Consider the following 19,009-nt stretch of genomic DNA (forward strand, 5'->3'; position numbering starts at 1 on the left):
CATGGCTAGGTTTCGAAAGATCCTCACTGACCAAAGCCCAGTAAGCACCTATGAACCCACCGGGGAAGCAAGCAGATATCATATTAAAGGCATCTGGGTTAAAGAGAATTTACAAATAAATGTCTTGTCTTCAGGAAGCTGTATGAGGAAAGCTGTCCCTGAAACTTGAAGGAGGAATAGGAGTGTTGCTTTTTACTGAGATGTATTGGATTATCTAGTCTAGTGGAAGGAAAAGGAGTCCTGCAAGGAAAAGACTGAACTATGACATCATTGAGTATTTAAGTCATTTCTGAGATAAAATGTAACTGTGTATTTTGAGAAAACTACACTTGTGAAATCAACTAAAAATGACTGATGAAACCTCAACAACATATGAAGGACTGAATTTATTTTATGTTTATTTCCCAGTTTCTTTCATTCTTGTAAATAAACATCCACTTTGAAACTTTGGAGCTGGTTATGAGTAGCTTAAGTCTGAAAGCACTTGAAAGATACTACTGTGTTTGTACTTTATGTTCTAAGCATCATATATTATTTCTGTTTTCATACTAACTTCCTTATCACTTTTAAACTTCAGTTATTTAATCATCAATGAGATTTACACATAATTTTATATACTGCACTTGTACTTGTAAATGCACATGTTTTTAAGCATCTCACAACTACAGCCAGGAAAACATGTCTGAATTTAATTTTAAAGAATGTCAGTGCTAGGTTAGTAATCTCTTCAAACCCCATATTTAGAGATAAATAACAAATTCTTAAAGTCACTTCTTTATTGGGCTAATAGTTCTATGTTACAGCAAAAGGAGACAGAGACAGTACCAGAACTCAATCACAGAAAGTGAGAAACACTGTCTCTGGCACACCATGCCTTGTAATTTAATTATACAAATCTGTGAGGTTGTACGGTGGACAGACACATGGCTTCTCTTTCACTCCTTGTAAACACCTTCACCATTTACTGGTATCTTGCATCAGCTGATTTTTCAGCCTTGTAATCCTTACAGCAATTCAGAAAGGCAAGAAGTCAAAAAGTCGGAAAAAAACACACACAAATAGTTTGTAACACTCCAGAAATGTCTTGATTTTGTTACTTTACAGTAGTACAGTAAGGAGAGAATAACACAAGGTGGCACTTTCAACCTGAATTTATCTACACATCTCTTCGTGTTATATACTTCGTCCTAAGGACTTTGTTTTAGACTTTCTGAGACATTTAATTCCTCGTGAGTGCACAGATTTGCATTCAGTAAATCACAACATGTGTACTACCAATGCAATGCAGGGGAGCTTGATGTTTTTTTTCAAACAGTGCGCTACTCTTTTTTCTCTTCTTGTTCTTCTTGTTTGCTTTCCTTTGGCTGAATAACACTCTACAATATGAAAATAATTTTCAGAGATCTCCTTATAGATGGCAATGTATCTAGAAGCTCTCTTCGTCTTTGGTAGTACAAACTTCTCTGTAAACTCATTTTTACTGAGTGGATGCTTTCCCTGTGTTGCCAAAACGCAGTTAATAAATGTTAAGGCGTAAGTGTAGCAGTTATGATCCACTTCATCATAGCTGTAATCACAGAAATAGATAGTTAATGTATTGCTTATTCTCCTTATAGACAACTTTTATTATGATTTAGCAGCTATAACATATATTCTAAGATTTTTATACACTTATGAAAATGCATACTTCATTATGCTCCACCTTAAACTTTTTTCTTCAGTGTTAGCCCTCCAGCTCTTTCTTGTGATCACATTTTACAATTATTCTGCTTTTCTGCCTTCTTTCAATCCACACCTCTCAACAGTCCAGTGTTTTACAACAAAAAAAAAAAAAAAAAAAAAAAGGAATTTTATACTGAAATAACAGGGTGCCATGGAATTCTGCTTTGCCTCTTTAAATTACAATTTTTTACAGTTTTAACTGTGCTAGCCACAACGTCATTAGCCCACTGCCATCAACAGCATCATGAGTTGCGACTGCATTATTACTCCTCCATATAACTGTGAGGAAGTGAAACTATGGCCACTAGGACTAGGCTGAGTCACCAAGGTAGCCATTTTGAAATTAACTTGGGGAAAAATTTCTATTTCTTGAACTTAAACTTTAATGTATCACTACCAATATAGTACTGACTATAAGAAGAAAAACAACAAAATGGGCACAATATAAGTCTTTTATACTTTATTGCATCGGCATTAAACTGCCTTTTTTGACTATTTTGTTGTTTTCTATTCAAGTTTAATGTAGTCTTTAAAGAAATTCATACATGTTCTCTGTGTGACGGCCCAAACACAGTCTGAGACTGCACAAATGTGTGCAAATCCAATTAATTAAATCTGAACAAAGTAGTTCATTGAGATTAGTTTTAGGTAAGAATAAGCGGTTGTCCTCTGTATGATCAAATGTTCTTAATGTCATGGTTAAAAACTGGTATACTGAAGGCCAAACACCTTAGACATAGAACAAGCAAAAGATGAAGAAAGGAAATCTTCCTCGCTCAATCTTCACATGAACCCCCCCCCCCCCCCACTATCCTTAAATTTGTCTGAATAGTAACAGTGTTTTAGCAATTTTTTTTAAGTTAAGGTGTAGGGTTAAAGTTAGGGGGAATGGACAGCTCCTACACAAGATACACTCAGACACACAACCACATACTAACATCACTACATTCACCCACTTGCCTAATCCTGACCCTAAAATATATAGATTCGCACAAAAGCTTACAAAACCTATCCCCAACCATAACCCTGACTACCACACAATCCCTCTAACCCCACTCACTTTTCATGACAAAACAGTCCCTAGACATTTTGAACGCTCGGCAATCCTTATGTTCAATATTAAGTACCACCCCAATCACTCAGCAACCAAACCAACATTAGATCAAATCGAGGAAGCCAAATAAGTATATGCATGTGTGCATGTATTTGTTTTTTAATATGGGCATACCTTCGTTGAAGGCTGTGCGTTAGGGCTGGCAACTCAGCACGTAAAAATCAACTGCCAATCATTAGCGGACCGGAGTTCCGCTGTGGCAACCCCTAACCGGGAAAAGCCAAAAGACACAACAACAACAACATTTACTTATTTATTGAATATTTACAAATAATAAATAAAAAATAATCGTACAAGAATTATAGTGAAGGACAGAAAAATCAAGAATTGTTCAGCTGGACAGACATTAAAAATGAAAGATTAACTTATTAGTAGGTTGTACTACATGTAGTAAGTGGGGGTTTATGAGAGTATAGTGTAGTACAGTAGAGAGGAAGCGGAAGAGTTAGTTGTTATTACATATGGTACTTACATGAAAAAGTGGTAGTGGCACAGACAGTGTATTTGTATTACTTTCTGCTACTACTAGAGATGAGCTGAAGAGAAGCTGAGTTGTCAAAGAGAGAGAAGAAATTAAGGGTGGAAAGAAGTGGAAGATGAGTGACAGAGTAAGGAAAAGTTTTTTAGGTTAAGCAAGGGTGTTAAGATGGAGACAGTGAATGGTGAGGGACTAAAGTTGTTAAATGTATTTATTTATTCATTAATTCCATTTATTTACCAGGAAAGTTCAACTAGGTAAACTAGCCCCTTTTCAGTGCAGGCCCAGGAAGAAAAGCTCCAAAAGAAATTATAACAGTATTACATGTACAACATACAGATACTCTGGTAACATTTAGCATCATTACATACAAAGCTCCATGACAACTATTTACAGTAGTAAATATACAACATACAGAATGATTGGATAACATTAGTAGCATTACATAACAATGAGAATTAATAAAGCAAATAATTATGAAATAAGCAATTACATTTTGTAGCAACCTAATCAGTATTGGGCGCAGTTAAATAGTAGCACATCAGGTCAAACATAATTATAATGAAGAAGAGTAGAAGACAGAAAAATAAGAGAGCAGAGACGTCACTGATATGTATGTGTAACCAGGAGAGGCAGTTTATGCAAAAATTAGCCTTGGCAATAGCAGGGGTATAGTCAAGAGTCAAGCAGGGACAGTTTTAATTTACAATTGAAGATATGTGCATTGTTGAGGAGTCTGATTGTAGGGGGAATTGAGTTCCAGGATTCTGAGATGCAATTGGACTAGAGAGTATTTCCTAATTTGTTGTAAGCTTTGTGACTTGGCAGGAGATGTTTGTCAGTAGAACAGAGAATTCTGTTGGAGTGGAGCAATAGTATACCACTTAGGGTAGGACATTTTTCAGGGAGAAAGACTGATCTGTGTGCAAACTAAATCTGAGAGTAGGTAAGGAAGTGACATAGCTCAAGCCATTTCAGGTGTCTGAGTGCCATGTGGAGTATGGCTTGTTGTAAATAAATTTGGCCATTTTATAACAGCATTGTTCTAGTTTATTTGCCAAGATGGACTGCAGGTTAGTGAAAAGAGGGGAGCCATACAGAAGTGTAAGTATCAAGTCCATCTGCTTTCAGATATATATATATATATATATATATATATATATATATATATATATATATATATATTTTTTTTTTTTTTGGCTCTAAGTAACACCTAATTTCCGATTTTTTTTTTTTTGATAGTTTGTTGGATATGGCGGTTGAATGTTATAGTGTCATCTACTATAACCCCTAGTAATTTAGTACTGGAGACTACCTCAGTATTTGTTTTATTTGCAGAGGTGATTTGAAACTTAGCTTTGCACTGGTATGACACTTAGGAGTGCAAAGAAGTTAAGTCTTTTTTAGGTTTAGTATCAGGTCTGATTCTGCTAGACTTTTTTTTTTTATGGAAGAGAATGAGAAGTTATGTACCTACCATAACGTTCCATGTTAGTTGTCTTCTCTCGCCTTCTTTCTTGCTTGATGGGTTCGGAGCCGATCCTCGGCTCCGACTGCACTGCTAAGCTCGAGAGTCACTTTTACCAGCTCGAGGCAGCCCCATATCCCATGATGCAAGGCGGTAAGTACCCAGATCTCGTTTGATAACAAAAGGCAATAGCACCTAGCATAATAACTTCCCAAAGGAAGAAAGAAGGAGAGAAAAAAACCTGAAGGATGGTAGAAGGACCAGCCTTGTATGGACTTCAGAAGCATAATTCTTTGTAGAGAAGGTCTGTCCAGGCCTGGGGGAAGGAGGGAGGGTCGCAAGAAAGAAGGCGAGAGACAACTAACATGGAACGTTATGGTAGGTACATAACTTCTCAATGTTAAGTTGTCAATCTCGCCTTCATTCTTGCTTGATGGGACCGCGTCCCTAGCACCTCTATCCTGGGTGGCTCAATGGAACAGACTCTTGAGAACTGTAGAGCCAAAACTGGCTCTATCCCTGGAGGCCAAATCCAATTTGTAATGGGAAACAAATGTATGAGGAGTGGCCCAAGTGGCTGCTGCACAAATAGTGTCTAAAGGAAGTCTAGCTTGAAAAGCTGTGGAAGTGGCTAAGCTTCTGGTTGAATGTGCTTTAGGTTTCGAGCACAGCTGTTTTCCCCTGAGCTGATAAATTTCAGAGATGACGGAAGAAAGCCATCTAGACAAGGTCACTTTTGAGACAGGAAGGCCTTTCTTGTTATCAGCATAGGAAACAAAGAGTTGATCGGATTTCCTGAATTGTTTTGTTCTGTCCAAATAACATCTGAGTTGGCGGTGGACATCAAGATAATGCAATTTTTGTTCCGATCTGTTTGCATAGTTTGGAAAAATACAGGAGATCAATAGCCTGATTCAAATTAGTCTTTGAGGCGACCTTAGGCAAAAAGGTCGGATTAGTTCTCAATGATACCCTGTCTTTGTGGAAGACCAAATAGGGGGGGCGAACAGATAGAGCATGAAGTTCAGACACCCTCCTAGCAGACGTAATAGCAACCAGGAATAAAGTTTTCCATGAAAGAAATTTCAGGGAACAAGAAACAGCTGGCTCGAAGGGAGGAAGAATCAAGGATGTCAGCACTAAATTTAGGTCCCATTGAGGAGGAGGACTAACTGGAGGTTTCAGGAGGAAGATTCCTTTCAAGAAGGCTCTACAAAGCCTGTGGGACATAATGTTGTGATCTGCGAACCCGACATGAAAGTTTGAGATAGCGGCCAATTGAACTTTGACTGTGGAGGAAGAGGAGCCCGCGTGAAAAATCTCCGCTAAGAAATCCAAAACTGCTTGTACTGGAGCAGTGAAGGGATCAATATTTTTGGCTTTAGCCCAATAAGAAAAACGTTTCCATTTGCTAGTATAAATCCTCCTAGTGGAGGATTTTAAGGAAGCTACTACGATGTCTCTAACAGGGTTAGAGATCATAGGAAGCCTGGCTAAGGAAGGAAGTGGAGCAACCATGCTGTGAGGTTGAGAGAAGGGATAGACCTGTGCAGCTGACCGGATTGGTGAATCAGAAGATCTGGCACTGGGTCCAGATGCCACGGCTGCACCAAAAGGTGACGATGGAGGAACGGAAACCAAATTTGTCGAGGCCAATAAGGAGCAATGCGAATCATTTTGGCTCTCAAAACGGTTGCTTTCTGGATAACTTGAGGGATCAGAGGAAAGGGAGGAAAGGCATAAAGAAGTCCCTGGGGCCAATCCTGGGTCAGAGCGTCTCTGGGGGGATGGCCTGACAGTGGGAAGAGAGAGAAGAAATCTGGGCATTTGCTGTTTTGGGGAGTAGCAAAAAGATCGCAACATGGGCGACCCCATTCCAGAAAAATCTCTTCCACTATAGATTGTTTGAGAGACCACTCGTGAGGCATGAGAATAGCTCTGCTCAATCTGTCCGCTAAAATGTTGGTTTTCCCAGGGATATGTGTTGCTACCAGAAACCGATGAGAGGAGATCGCCCATTGCCAAAGTCTGAGCGCTTCTCGACACAAGGGGTAGGACTTGGTTCCGCCCTGTTTGTTGATATACCACACTACAGACATGTTGTCTGTGTGGACTGCAATTGTTCCCAAGGGAAGAAAGTCGTTGAGGGCTTGCAACGTTAAAAGCACTGCTCTCATCTCTAGGACATTTATGTGCAGGTGGTATTCGAAAGGTTGCCACGTCCCATGAATCATCCTGCCCTGATAATGCCCCCCCCACCCGATCAGGGAGGCATCCGTAGTGACAGTGGCTACCGGGGATGGGGGTACAAAGGGTCTGCCTTGGTGAATCTGGGGAGAAGTAATCCACCAAGCAAGATGATTCTTGCATCGGTGTCACCAGTATCTGGTGACGATCGGAAGTTGTTGGTAAGACCACTGAGTGAACAACATCCACTGAAGAAGGCGATATGGAAGCGAGCCAGGGAAGAAGGGTAATGGCCGCAGCCATGAGGCCCAATACCTTTAGAACCATTCTGGCCTGTACCTTCTTGCTGGCTAGAATGATCCTGACGTGACTTTGAATGTCTGAGATTCTTTGATCTGTAAGGGTGGCTGACATCCGAACAGTGTCTAAGTTTGCGCCTATGAAAGTAATAGACTGGCAGGGCAATAAGGAGGATTTTCCTGAGTTGATCGAGATGCCTAATTGAGAGCAAAGATTTATTGTATAATCCCTGGCTTGAAGAAGCTGATGCCTGGTGGTGGCTGAAAGGAGCCAGTCGTCGAGATACGGAAACACCTGGAATCCTTGACGTCTCAGGTGAGCCGTTACCACTGCCATACATTTGGTGAACACTCTGGGGGCTGTAGTGAGACCAAAGGGCAGGGCTCTGAACTGGAAATGACTGGAACCCAGCCGAAAGCGGAGAAATCTCCTGGAGCGTCTGTGAATTTTTATGTGATAGTACGCATCCTGAAGATCTATTGAGCACATCCAGTTGTCCTTCTGTAAGAAGGGCAGAATTGACTGAAGAGTGACCATTCGGAATCTTGTCTTCCTCACAGAGTTGTTGAGTCTGCTAAGATCCAATATTGGTCTCCAGTCTCCCGTCTTTTTGGGGACCAAAAAGAACCTTGAGTAGATTCCGGGCTCTGAATGATCTGTTGTAACTAGCTGAATGGCTCTTTTTTGCAGGAGTTTTAAGACTTCTAACTCTGCAATTTCCCTTAGACCGGGTGGTACATCTGGAAGGGAATTTGAGTGATAGAAAGGACTTTCCTCGAAAGGAATTTTGTAACCCTCGGATATGATCGACTGTACCCATCTGTCTTGAGTGAGGGAACGCCAGGCTTCTGGGTACAGCGATAGTCTTCCCCCGACTGCCTCCAAGGATGGACAGCCGGGCAACATCTCAGGGATGCTGAAAGGGCTTGTCAGAGAGAGGCTCTCTGCTTCCTGGTTTTGTGGACCCCCTCTGCCTCTAGAGCGGCATCTGTTATTGTTACCCCCTCTGCCTCTAGGGGTAAACTGACCACGTGAATCCGGCATGACTCCTTGGGATTTGCGGAACCACATTTTGCCACCCTTCTGCCCTTTGGGGTAAGGTCTAGAAGGGGTGGAAAAACGGACCCCTACGGCAGAAAGAGTCTTGCCGTCCTGCTCACACCTGGTCAACGTTTCCTTCACTTGAGGACCAAACAAAGCTGAGCCATCAAAGGGAGAGTTTGTGAAGGATGCCTTAAAGGGATCTGCAAAATTACAGAGCCGCATCCAGGCTTGGCGTCTAAGAGCCACACCTGTACCTGCGGCCCTACTCGCTCCATCTGCAGCATATGATATCAGTCGCATGGAGGAGTTAGCAATAGAATTAAGGGTTCCTAGCTGCGAAGCAATTTTTTCTTGAGCCCCTGCAGCTGTAGGATCCTGTACTACTTCACCTAGCTCCTTAAGGATATCTCTCTGGAGTCTGGTGAAGTGACATAGGTAGTTCAGCGAACGCATAGCAAAGGTCGCTGAAGAGAACATCCGCTTACCATACCTATGCATGGTCCTAGAGTCCTTATTAGGAGGATGGACAGGTACGGAAGGATCTGCAAGTTCCTTCTTAGTGGCAGCCGCCACCACCATGGCATCAGCAGGGACACCTTCGTGAGGAATTGCATGTCCGACGGGGCAGTAATAAATTTAGAAGGCCTCCTAGGGACTGGCTCTACAGAGTCAGGAGCAGCCCACGCCTTCGAGCAATAACCTGCATAAGGGGTCGAAAGGCGGAGACACCCAGGAGGTGGAGGGCCGAGATCCAAACGCCTCCAGGTATACCGACTCATCCTCAGAGGGATTATTGGTGGGCCAGTTTCCCCTCTGTCTAAGGAGTTCTAGGATGTCTGAAAAGGAGACATCCTCAGAGGGGGATCTTGGGGATCCCTCTGACTCATCTAAGTCAGTATCTGAAGTGATAGACTCGGGGGAGTCTACGTGTTTCCTCTTACAGGTCCTCTTTCACGGAGGATCCCCTGACTGATCAGGAGAATCCTCGGAAGAGGGGGATATTCCCAGTGGGGAAACCTGAGGCGGAGGATCTCTGGGTCCGGGAGCAAGAGAAGTGGCAGAGATATCGACAGGCTCCATAGAGGGAGGAGCTAAGGGAACAGACTGCTGGCTGAGTCCAGTGGTCAGCACACTCTTCATCACCTCGAAGGCTCCCCTCCCAGGGAGGTCCGAGAGAACCCGTTCCGAAGAACCAGGAACTCCAGCGTCCACCGAAAGGGAAGGCTCTGAGGCAGATGTCGGAGCCGAGCTCACCAAGGCCGAGGCTCCAAGGGGAAGAGTGGGGTCGGACAAGGGTCCGATGCCACTCACCCCCTCGGAAGAGACCAGGGAAGCCCGACCACCGAATCCCTCTAAGGAAGGTCTCGAAGAGGAGATAAGAGTAGAGGCTGAAGGAGCAGAAGGAGGGGGTATCTGTCCCTCAGCCCTAGCAGAAACTATTCCCGAAGACTCCAACTCCAAACTCTGGGGTAGAGTCGAAGGAGGAACTGCAATGGGGTGTGGACTAATAGTCGTCTGTTGAGACATACTATGTAGCATCTGGGCCAGTGCCTGTGATTTTAACAATCTACTGACCACCCTCTCTAAATCATGGTCAGAAAGCCTGGATGACCTGGATGATCGGCTCCGATGGCTCCGTTCCGAGAGGAGAGGAGATGCCGGAGCCGAAAGTATCGGCTCCAAGGAAGGGGACCTGGACCTCTTCCTCGAAGGAACCATCGGAGCCGAAGAAACTATGGAAACTGTCGGAGCCGACAACTTATCGGCACCGACAGAAAGTTTCGATGCATCGGCTCCGGCCGGAGCCGATACAGACATAAAAGTAAGGGTGTCGGAGCCGGTCGGAGCCGACACCGAAGCCTGAGCCACATGGTGATCGGAACCGATCGGCGCCGACACCGAAGTGACCGAACCAGAATCGGCACCGATAGCCATCGGTGCCGAAGGTTTGTGCAAACCAGGATCGGCTCCAGCCGGAGCCGATCTCAACTCTGAAAGAGTCGGAGCCAAGGCCGCAGGCTTGGACACAGAAGCCTGGGCCTTGGAAGACCTGGAAGCCTTGGTTGGAGCCGACTTAGCCGGAGAGCCCTCCGGTTTAAGTAGGCCCCTCAAAATCAGCTTGTTTCTCCTTTCCTGCAGGACTCTCTGGCTGAAAGAATGACAAATTGCACAGGAGTCCTGCAGGTGGAGAGGTCCCAGGCAGTATAGGCAAGAAGTGTGACCGTCTGTCAGAGACATCTTCTGACAGCACGAGTCACACTTCTTAAAGCCTGAGACCCTTTCCTTAGACATGGTGTAAAAAACACACACACACAACACCTGTCCAAGAAATATTATTATCCCAAAAATGAGCAAAAACTATTCTCTCACACACACACACACACCCTAACAAGGGGGGGGATGGGATGGGAGAAGGCCTGACTAAAAACTTTAAAGGAGAGAGGGAATTCTAGTCAGAAAAGGACTAAAACTAGTCTAAAACTAATAAATTTAAGTTTAAAATTAACTTTAAACTGAAAAAGGGGCAAAGGCAGTAGTGTATAAATCACTTACCAGGAGCTGGTAAAAGGAGGACCTCATCAGCGAAGCGGCAAACGAGATCTGGGTACTTACCGCCTTGCATCATGGGATATGGGGCTGCCTCGAGCTGGTAAAAGTGACTCTCGAGCTTAGCAAGTGCCGAGTCGGAGCCGAGGATCGGCTCCGAACCCATCAAGCAAGAATGAAGGCGAGATTGACAACTTAACATTAAATCTTTTGTGAGCTGTTGGAGAGGAATGAGATTTTGGGTAGAGCAGATAAAGGTTAAATCATCAGTGTATTGGACTAGTCTGGAGTGTTTTGAGGAAGTGTGTAAATTATTGATAAATATATTAAACAGCAGTGGTCCTAGTATGGAGGCTTGGGAAACAATAACAGAGACTAGTAAAAAGGTAGAGATGCCAGACTGGCATTTGACAGCTTGGGACCTGTCAGACAAGGAGAGATTAGATTAGAGCAGATCAAACAAGGTTAACTGATGGAGCAGTTTATTATGAGAGAAAGTGTCAAAGGATTTAGAGAGGTCCAAGAAAAGGGCAGATACTATATTATCTGTATTTTGGCTATGACTAATGCTGTTAGAGAAGTTTATTTGTGCAATTACTAAAGCTGCTATGATTAGAGGAGATTATTGGTAAGAATGTGGTTGAGGAGTTGAGAATGGACACAATTTTCTAGGATTTAAAATGGGGGAAGTATGGTTATTGGTCTACAGCTGGGAAGATCAGTTGTGTTTCCCCCATTGTACAAAGGTTGGATGAATAATTTCTCCAACAGGGAAGGAGGATAAGACTGTTATGTGTCTGTTAACGAGTACTGAGATGAGGTAGGCAACGGTACCTGCTGCGATTTTCAGGTATTCAGCGGATGGGTCATCTGCAACTAGGACAGTAGGTATTAGTTAGAGGTGCTGTTTAATGATACAGGTTGGGACAGTGTTGATGGAGAAAGTGTTATGGCTGCCACTGACTTGGACGTTAAGCTAGGGCGAATGGGTAGTGTCTATGTTAAGCAGTGATTTTATGGTGTTGATGAAGTGGGGGTTAAATAATTTTATTTTTATTACTTATTTATTTTACATTTGTTGACTGGGATAGTCCGACTGGATACATGTCCATTTTCAGCAGAGGCCCGGGGAGAAAATCTCCATACATATTACAAAAAACTATTTCATATATACATGTAAATCACATTTTACAAATTCCATACAGATTTACATTCATTAAAAGGATCTAAGCATCACACAGTCACACAAAGCTATTAGGTTATTAGTTGAATAACTAAGATATAGTCATGTAGAGGCAAGAAAGTCCTCATTTGGCATGCAGTTGAGGGGGTAGAAGTTAGTCAGGGGGGTAAAGCAAGGACAGCCATCATGTTTTACAGTATTGTATAAGATTTTTTTTTAACTGGGCTAAAGAGGTTTCTGAAGTTAGGTCAGCAGGAAGTGAATTCCATGTTTTACCAACAGAGTTGGCAAACAGAGCTTCCCCAGCTGAGTTGCTAGTTTTATGTGTAAACTAACATTTTGTTGAAGCAATATTGTCTCGACACATGTCTGGGTAATAAGGACTGGACTGCTCTTTCTACCACAGGATAAAAGTTTTTTTGATGGGGCTCCAGATGGTAATGGGATATTTTTGGTGATTTTTTTTTTAAGATAACATAGTGATTTGTTTTATCGTTTTTAAAATGTATTTTGGTTTGATTGAGATGGTGTCTGAAATTTTAGAGATTTTTCTGAGTTTTGTTAACTTGCCATGTTTTCCATGCCTTATCCCTATCCTGCATTGGTTCTTTTGGTTGTTGCAGATAGCCAGGGGGTAGTGTTTTGTTTGACCCTCTTTCTGTATATGGGTGCCAGTATGTTTAGAACATTGAGGAAGGTACTGTTAAATAAGTGGACTGCTTCATCTAGGAGAAAGGTTTTGAGACTGCTCCAGTTTATAGACGTTAAGAGTGGTTAAGAACGTTTCCATATCAAATTTGGTGGACTCTGTACTTCTTCAAAATGGCATTTCTTGGGTTGAGAAGTTGTGTGTCCAAGGGCAAAGACTGGTAGATGATCCCTACATGTATCTGGTAAGGTGAATGAAGATGAAACTTTAACAAGTTTGTTTGTTAGAAACCAGTCTAGTGCAGATTTTTTCCTATTTGCCTTGTTGAGTCTGGTTGGGGTATGGATGAATTGTGAATAACTGTATAAGTTTAGTGTTAGTGAGGGAGAGTCTGAGGTGAGGGCTACCCAAATTAATGAGCAAGAGTACCTTTGTAGAGAGATACTGTTGATAGGGATATGAATATTTACAATATTTACATGTAATTTAGTAGAATTCTATGAGCTGAAAACATTTAGTTCCTTTTTTAGTGATGTAAGTTGAGTATAGCGCACCTCCTACTCAGTCATTAGACTTGTGAACATTAAGGTGTTTGCCTTGTGAATGTAATTGTCTTGATTGTGCATTATGCCAGATGACTCCTGTCAGCGTTGGGTATTTTTGTGGATTATGAACTGTATTGTGGGACCTACTTAGCTGGGGGAAGGTCAGGTAATGAGTCAATTTAAGCCACTTTAGTTGTTTCAGAGTATAGAAAGCAGACTTCTTGTAAACCTTGCCACTTTATTGTAGCATTGTTCTAGTTTAGATTTAAGTGTAGCCTGTAGATCTGCCAAGATTGGAGAGCCATATAGTAGGGATATTAAGAGAAATGTAGATGCCAAGGTTTTTTTGGAACTGTACCTGAAGGAATGTTTGATTCTATAAAGCGTCCCAAGTTTCTGATGTCTTTTTTATGGTCTGATGTGTATGCAAATTGAATTTCAAGTGGTCATCTATAACGAACCCTAACACTTTTGTGTGCAAGACAATTTCCATGTTTGTGTTATTTGGGGGGGGGGGGTAACAGTGAAGGCAACCCTGTTCAGAAAGGAATAGGAGTAGCTTTATTTTCTTTAGATTTAGTAAGAGTTCGAAGTCATTAAGCCAGGATTCAATGCAGGCAAAAGACTGCTGGGTTATATGTTGAAGACAGGAAGTGTTTTGGCAGAACATATGAGGGCTGAGTCACTGGCATATTGGATTAAGGAAGCAAGTTTGGATGCAGTATAGAACTTGTTAATGAAAATATTAAAAAGCAGAGGACCCAAAATGGATCTTTGGGGGACCCCAATAGGGACTGGTAGGAAAGCTGAACAGGCACTTTGCCATTTAACACACTGGTGTTGGTCTGACAGGTAATTAATTGTTGAATCAATGTAGGGATGGGGATAACAGACTGAGAGAAGATAGCCACTGAAATAGTTTGGGATGACAGATCCTTTTGATAAGTCAAGAAATAAGCCATAAAACCAGGCTACCTTTGTTTCTTGCTTGATTAATGGTGTTGACAGGATTGAAAAGGGTAGTAATAATACTGTGTCATGTGTGAAAGCCACTCTAAGGGTGAAAAATCCAATGGTCAAGGAAGTATTGGAGATGTTCTCTATAATCATATTTTCTAGTATTTTGGACAAACGGAGGCAGTGCTGCAATTGGCCTAAAGTCTAACAAATCAGTTGAGTTTCCACCCTCATGTAGTTGGAGAATGTATGATGTTTTCCAAAGGGATGGCACACAGGACTCTCTGATGGATCTATTTATTAATACAGATACAGGGTAGGATATACCACCTGTCGAAAATTTGAGATACTCTGTGAAAAGGCTGCTGAAGCAAGAGTAGTGGGCTTTACATTTTGTAGGTATTTCTTATAAAGTAGCTTAATATGGCTTATAGTGTCAGGGTGGCAGAGTGGTTACTTGCTTGTGGATACATTCCGGAGTTATCATACAAATTATTTATTTTTTATTAAAATGGCTATAGTATCAATGAAGTATGAGTTAAAATTTTGATTAAAGTTTTTAATGGGGTGCTATTAGTTGATGGATTGGGCTGATCTTTCTTCCCATATGATACCAAATGCTTAATGTACAACCAGAAAAGCTTTGGATTGTCTTGATGGATAGCTGGAGTGTGGCACAGTATCATTTTTTGTTGGCTCTAATTTTGGTTTTGTCAGGGTTACGTAGGTATTTGAAGACTAGGAGGTTTTGCTGTGTTTAGTGTTGAGACCAGGGTTTCTCAAGCCTTGTTCCTCGTCTATGTATTCTTTGCTTGACTGCTTAGCCATGGGGCAGGATTGTCTTTGACTCTTTTTCTTCTGACAGGGGCCTGTTCATTAAGTATCCTGAGAAACACAAAATTGAATTTTGCAATGGCATCATCAAGTGGGGGGTATTTTCAGAATGGTGTGAAATGTGTTTGGATTAAAACTTGAGAGGTTGCATACCATGTTGCAGCTATGAGGTATTGTTAACAAATGTTGGATAATAATCACTGATGCTATCTGGAAAAGTCTTAGAGGATGAAAAATTGGTAGCGGTGGTGAAGTACGTATTCAGTCTAACGTAGAAGCTTTATAACTTTATTATATCTTGCTGGGGTGTTAATGAGTTGAGTAAAGCTATAATGGTTTATAGTGTTTTTTAAGGAATTTGATACTGAAAAGATTTAGATCATCAAGAAAAGCAGTTTTAATGGGGATGTTAGTGGATACCCAAGATAAAATCTCTTCAGCTGTGGTGGTATTTTGTCTAGGAGGGATGAAGAGAGCAATTATGCATAGGCTTTTGTAGTTATTAAACTTGAAGTATGTAATGGAGAGCTCAGAACTGCTAAATTGTGGGACAGTATATGAGCAGTGCAGGGAGTTGGAACAGATAACAGCAACACTACCACCCTTGTGTGTGTGTGTGTGTGTGTGTGTGTGTGTGTGTGTGTGTGTGTGTGTGTGTGTGTGTGTGTGTGTGTGTGTGTGTACTTCACTCACTGAATTTCAGAGGAATAGGGTGGGATGAGACTAAGACTGTACGGTCAGCAAATGTGAGTAAGGGGTGCAGTGTGATGAGGAAGATACTGTAAAGGGAACTGCACTGTCCTCTAAGATTTATAAACCTTCCCGCCATGTCACCATACTGAAGGCGGTGGTTTTATTGTGGAGGGCTTCATGATGGCGAGTCTATAACCAAATGGAAAAAAATATTTTGAGCACAAAAAGGGAAATTGGCTAGGCTTAAAATGGCCAGCAAAAGAAGCTAGTCTAGTACTTATCTATGAGATTGTGTTAGTGGTATGTATGGTGTGAATTACGTGCCTCAAAGTTTAGGTATTTGTGCCCTTTCAAGTGTATATGTTTGTTGTCCTGTTCTTTCAGTCTTACTAGCAATGGTGCTTAGCATATTGTATACTTAATTCAGCACTCATTAAGTTTGCCAGATTTGTTAGTTCATACTTCAGTCTGTGCAGAGTCATACACAATGCTCTGATTTACTGATGGGATCACAGACTTTGAAAAAAAATTTTAACAGTACAGTCAAAACCTAAAAAAGCATACATTTTGATAGTGTGGGTAGTCCCTACTGTGTAATATTCATGCTTCCTGGTTATTGTTTTTTCTACATTCTGCTTGATACCTATTCTGCATAACAGCGATTTTTTGATACAAATGAATTATTTGGGCGGTGTATATATGCTAATATGGGAATTCTAAGGAGAATGAGTAAAATGCATTGACATAACATTTTTTCTGTTCCTACATGTCTGCATGACCTCAGAGCCCAAACAAGTAACAAATTTCCTATTAGCTTCTCCCTGCTGACATTAGCTTCCACTTTTCCCTTCAGCAAGGTAACTTCCCACTAATGGCTAGCAGTGCAATAAGGGATATGGTCCAGGACAGTTATCAGGACAACTTTTGCATGGGAAAAAGTTTTTTTTTCTTATGCAGTTCTCACCCTTTTCTTAAGTAAGGTCACTACACCAAATGCAGACAGCACCCTGAGGACTTGTCTGGCAGCAAACAAAATTGTGCTATTATCTTGCAAGGTTACTTTAAAAGCTTGTGTTTCTGAGTAATGATTTATCCCACAATTCTCATTTTCAGTGTGTATTTTATGCAGGTTAGGTGTTCAGAATTTTATGCAGGGGGGCAGATGTAACTACTCTTTAAGAGCCTTTGTCCACATTTTCAATGCAGGTTGAGATGCATGTCTAGACAGGCAGACTATATGACCTTGTTACCATATAAAATAACAAAAAGACCCAAACTGTAATAAGCTACATGCATGAAATGTAAAAGTAATAATATTCATGAGTATTCTAAAAGTACATTAAAAAAATGATGCAACCAAATCAGCCATGTAAAGAACAGTAGTGTTAATGCACTCATAATAGTAGACCTACAAATAAAATGTAAAATGCTGCAATATATCATTATAGGTATAGCTATTAGCTAAAGATGGACATCAACCTAGTTACCCTATCCTCAACTTCTCCAGCAATCAGACTGCCCAAGGTATGCATTATGGATACATTTGTAAGGTGTAGTTAGATGGAGCCCAGCTTCAACGTCATCTTTACTAAAATGTTTATCAACTAAGCACTATACAGTAAATAACAAATAATAACATAAATAATAGAAACACAGTAAAACAAATTGGTACAAATATAATTTCTATAAATGCGTAGAGTAACAAGTAATAACAACACAAAATAAGTAGAAGAATGTGTACACAGAAGCAACGCCATCACAAGCCAGTATCAGAAGATCTGAAAATATACTGAAATGATAAGATGGAACCCAATCATTTCAAACAGACAAAAGAGTCTACATTCCAGATGCACCTTCCAGTTGAAACTGACTCTTCATATTCTTTATGTTATCTCCTCATACCGAAAACAGTCCTACTATAAATGCACCAAATGTTATGTGCCATAGAAGTCTCCAGAGATCAGCCACACCATCAGTAATCCATGACAGGGCAGAAATCAAACTATACATAGGTTCATAGGTAGGTACTAGGCTATCGGCCCAAGGGCCTACGTAAGCCTAGCCAACAAGGTTCCCTGGCTTACGCCACCCAAGAAAGTTATTTTCCTGTGTCACTGTCGAGCAGAGACACAGCTGTGATCCCTGGGGAGTATTTCCTATTTCCCATCCACTCATCAAGATTTTTCTTGAAGAGTGCTAATGAAGAACTTTGCTTGAAATAGATGGGTAGCCTGTTCCAGAGTATGGAAAGTCTCTGTGACAGGAATCTATCCCTCCAGCATGTTCTGTTTATTGCGGTGACAAAGTTTAGGTCCCTAGAGCGTGTAGCTCGGAGGGATTGAGATTTCTTTAGGTGTAGCATGTCCAACAGCTATGGGTTTGACATAGCTTTATATGTTAGGCAGCAATCACCTCGGAGTAGGCGATATGCTACGGAGTAAAGATGGAGTTTTTTAAGGCGGTCAGTGTAGGGCATTTGTTTGAGGCCAGTAATCCTCTTTGTGAGGTACTTCTGTGGCCTTTCTAGCTGCTGCAGATGTCTTATGAGGAAGATTCCAAAAGGGATGTTGTACTCTATAATGGGTCTAATGAGACATTTAACTTACTCAAGTCTAACTTGCATCATTTGTATACTTCCATACCTTTTTATGGTGTCCTGAAATTTTTTGGGTCTTCTTTAACTAAATAACTTATCACCTAATAATAGGCAGTATTAGAAAGGACCTGGACTTATCAATAAAATGACATTAACATTGTTAGTCTATGATGTCCTGCAGTGGAGAAATTAATTTTTGTCAGCCACTTATTATTCATATTTATATACCTGAGAGACCTACATTCTATTCAGGTACATGGAGTAAAACATCAAAGTGGGAGACAAGACAATTCACTGCAAATGCTAGTTATATCATACTATACTGGAAATATTGCAAGGTACTTGTTAGTAATTATGAAAATAAGTAAAATTTTCATATGTGCTTAATACTTTACAAACTAAGTGACTTAAATTGCATGACATTAGATGAAACCTTAGATGTTTCTGAAGAAAATGTCTTTAATATTTACATTGTAAATTGCACATCCTGACAGATATCCAGTATTATTTGCACTGCCAATTATATTGCTAATCATACAATTAAACATATATTTTCATATTTCTCTAAATAGTTCAATAAATATGCACTTAAAAAGGAATTTATTGTTGTTATGTGAAAGCTTAAGTTTGGGTAACAAAAATATTCTGACAATATATGCCTAGGTTGTATAGTTTTTAAGGCATGAAAATTT

At 41.0% G+C, this 19,009-nt stretch overlaps 1 protein-coding gene across 2 annotated transcripts in view; it reads right to left on the bottom strand.

Moving 5' to 3' along the window:
* Positions 1 to 371: 371 nt before the first annotated feature.
* MKRN2OS (MKRN2 opposite strand) overlaps positions 372 to 19,009 on the bottom strand; it is a 275,687-nt gene continuing 257,049 nt past the window's right edge. For both annotated transcript variants that reach the window (XM_044078070.1, XM_044078069.1), the window contains one exon: positions 372 to 1,567. In XM_044078070.1, the coding sequence (XP_043934005.1) occupies positions 1,258 to 1,567 (310 nt within the window). In that variant the 3' untranslated portion in view covers positions 372 to 1,257. The remainder of the gene's footprint in view (positions 1,568 to 19,009) is intronic.

This window comes from Protopterus annectens, chromosome 7.part0 (assembly GCF_019279795.1).
Source record: "Protopterus annectens isolate FY-2018-M chromosome 7.part0, PAN1.0, whole genome shotgun sequence".
Taxonomy (NCBI): Eukaryota; Metazoa; Chordata; order Ceratodontiformes; family Protopteridae; genus Protopterus; species Protopterus annectens.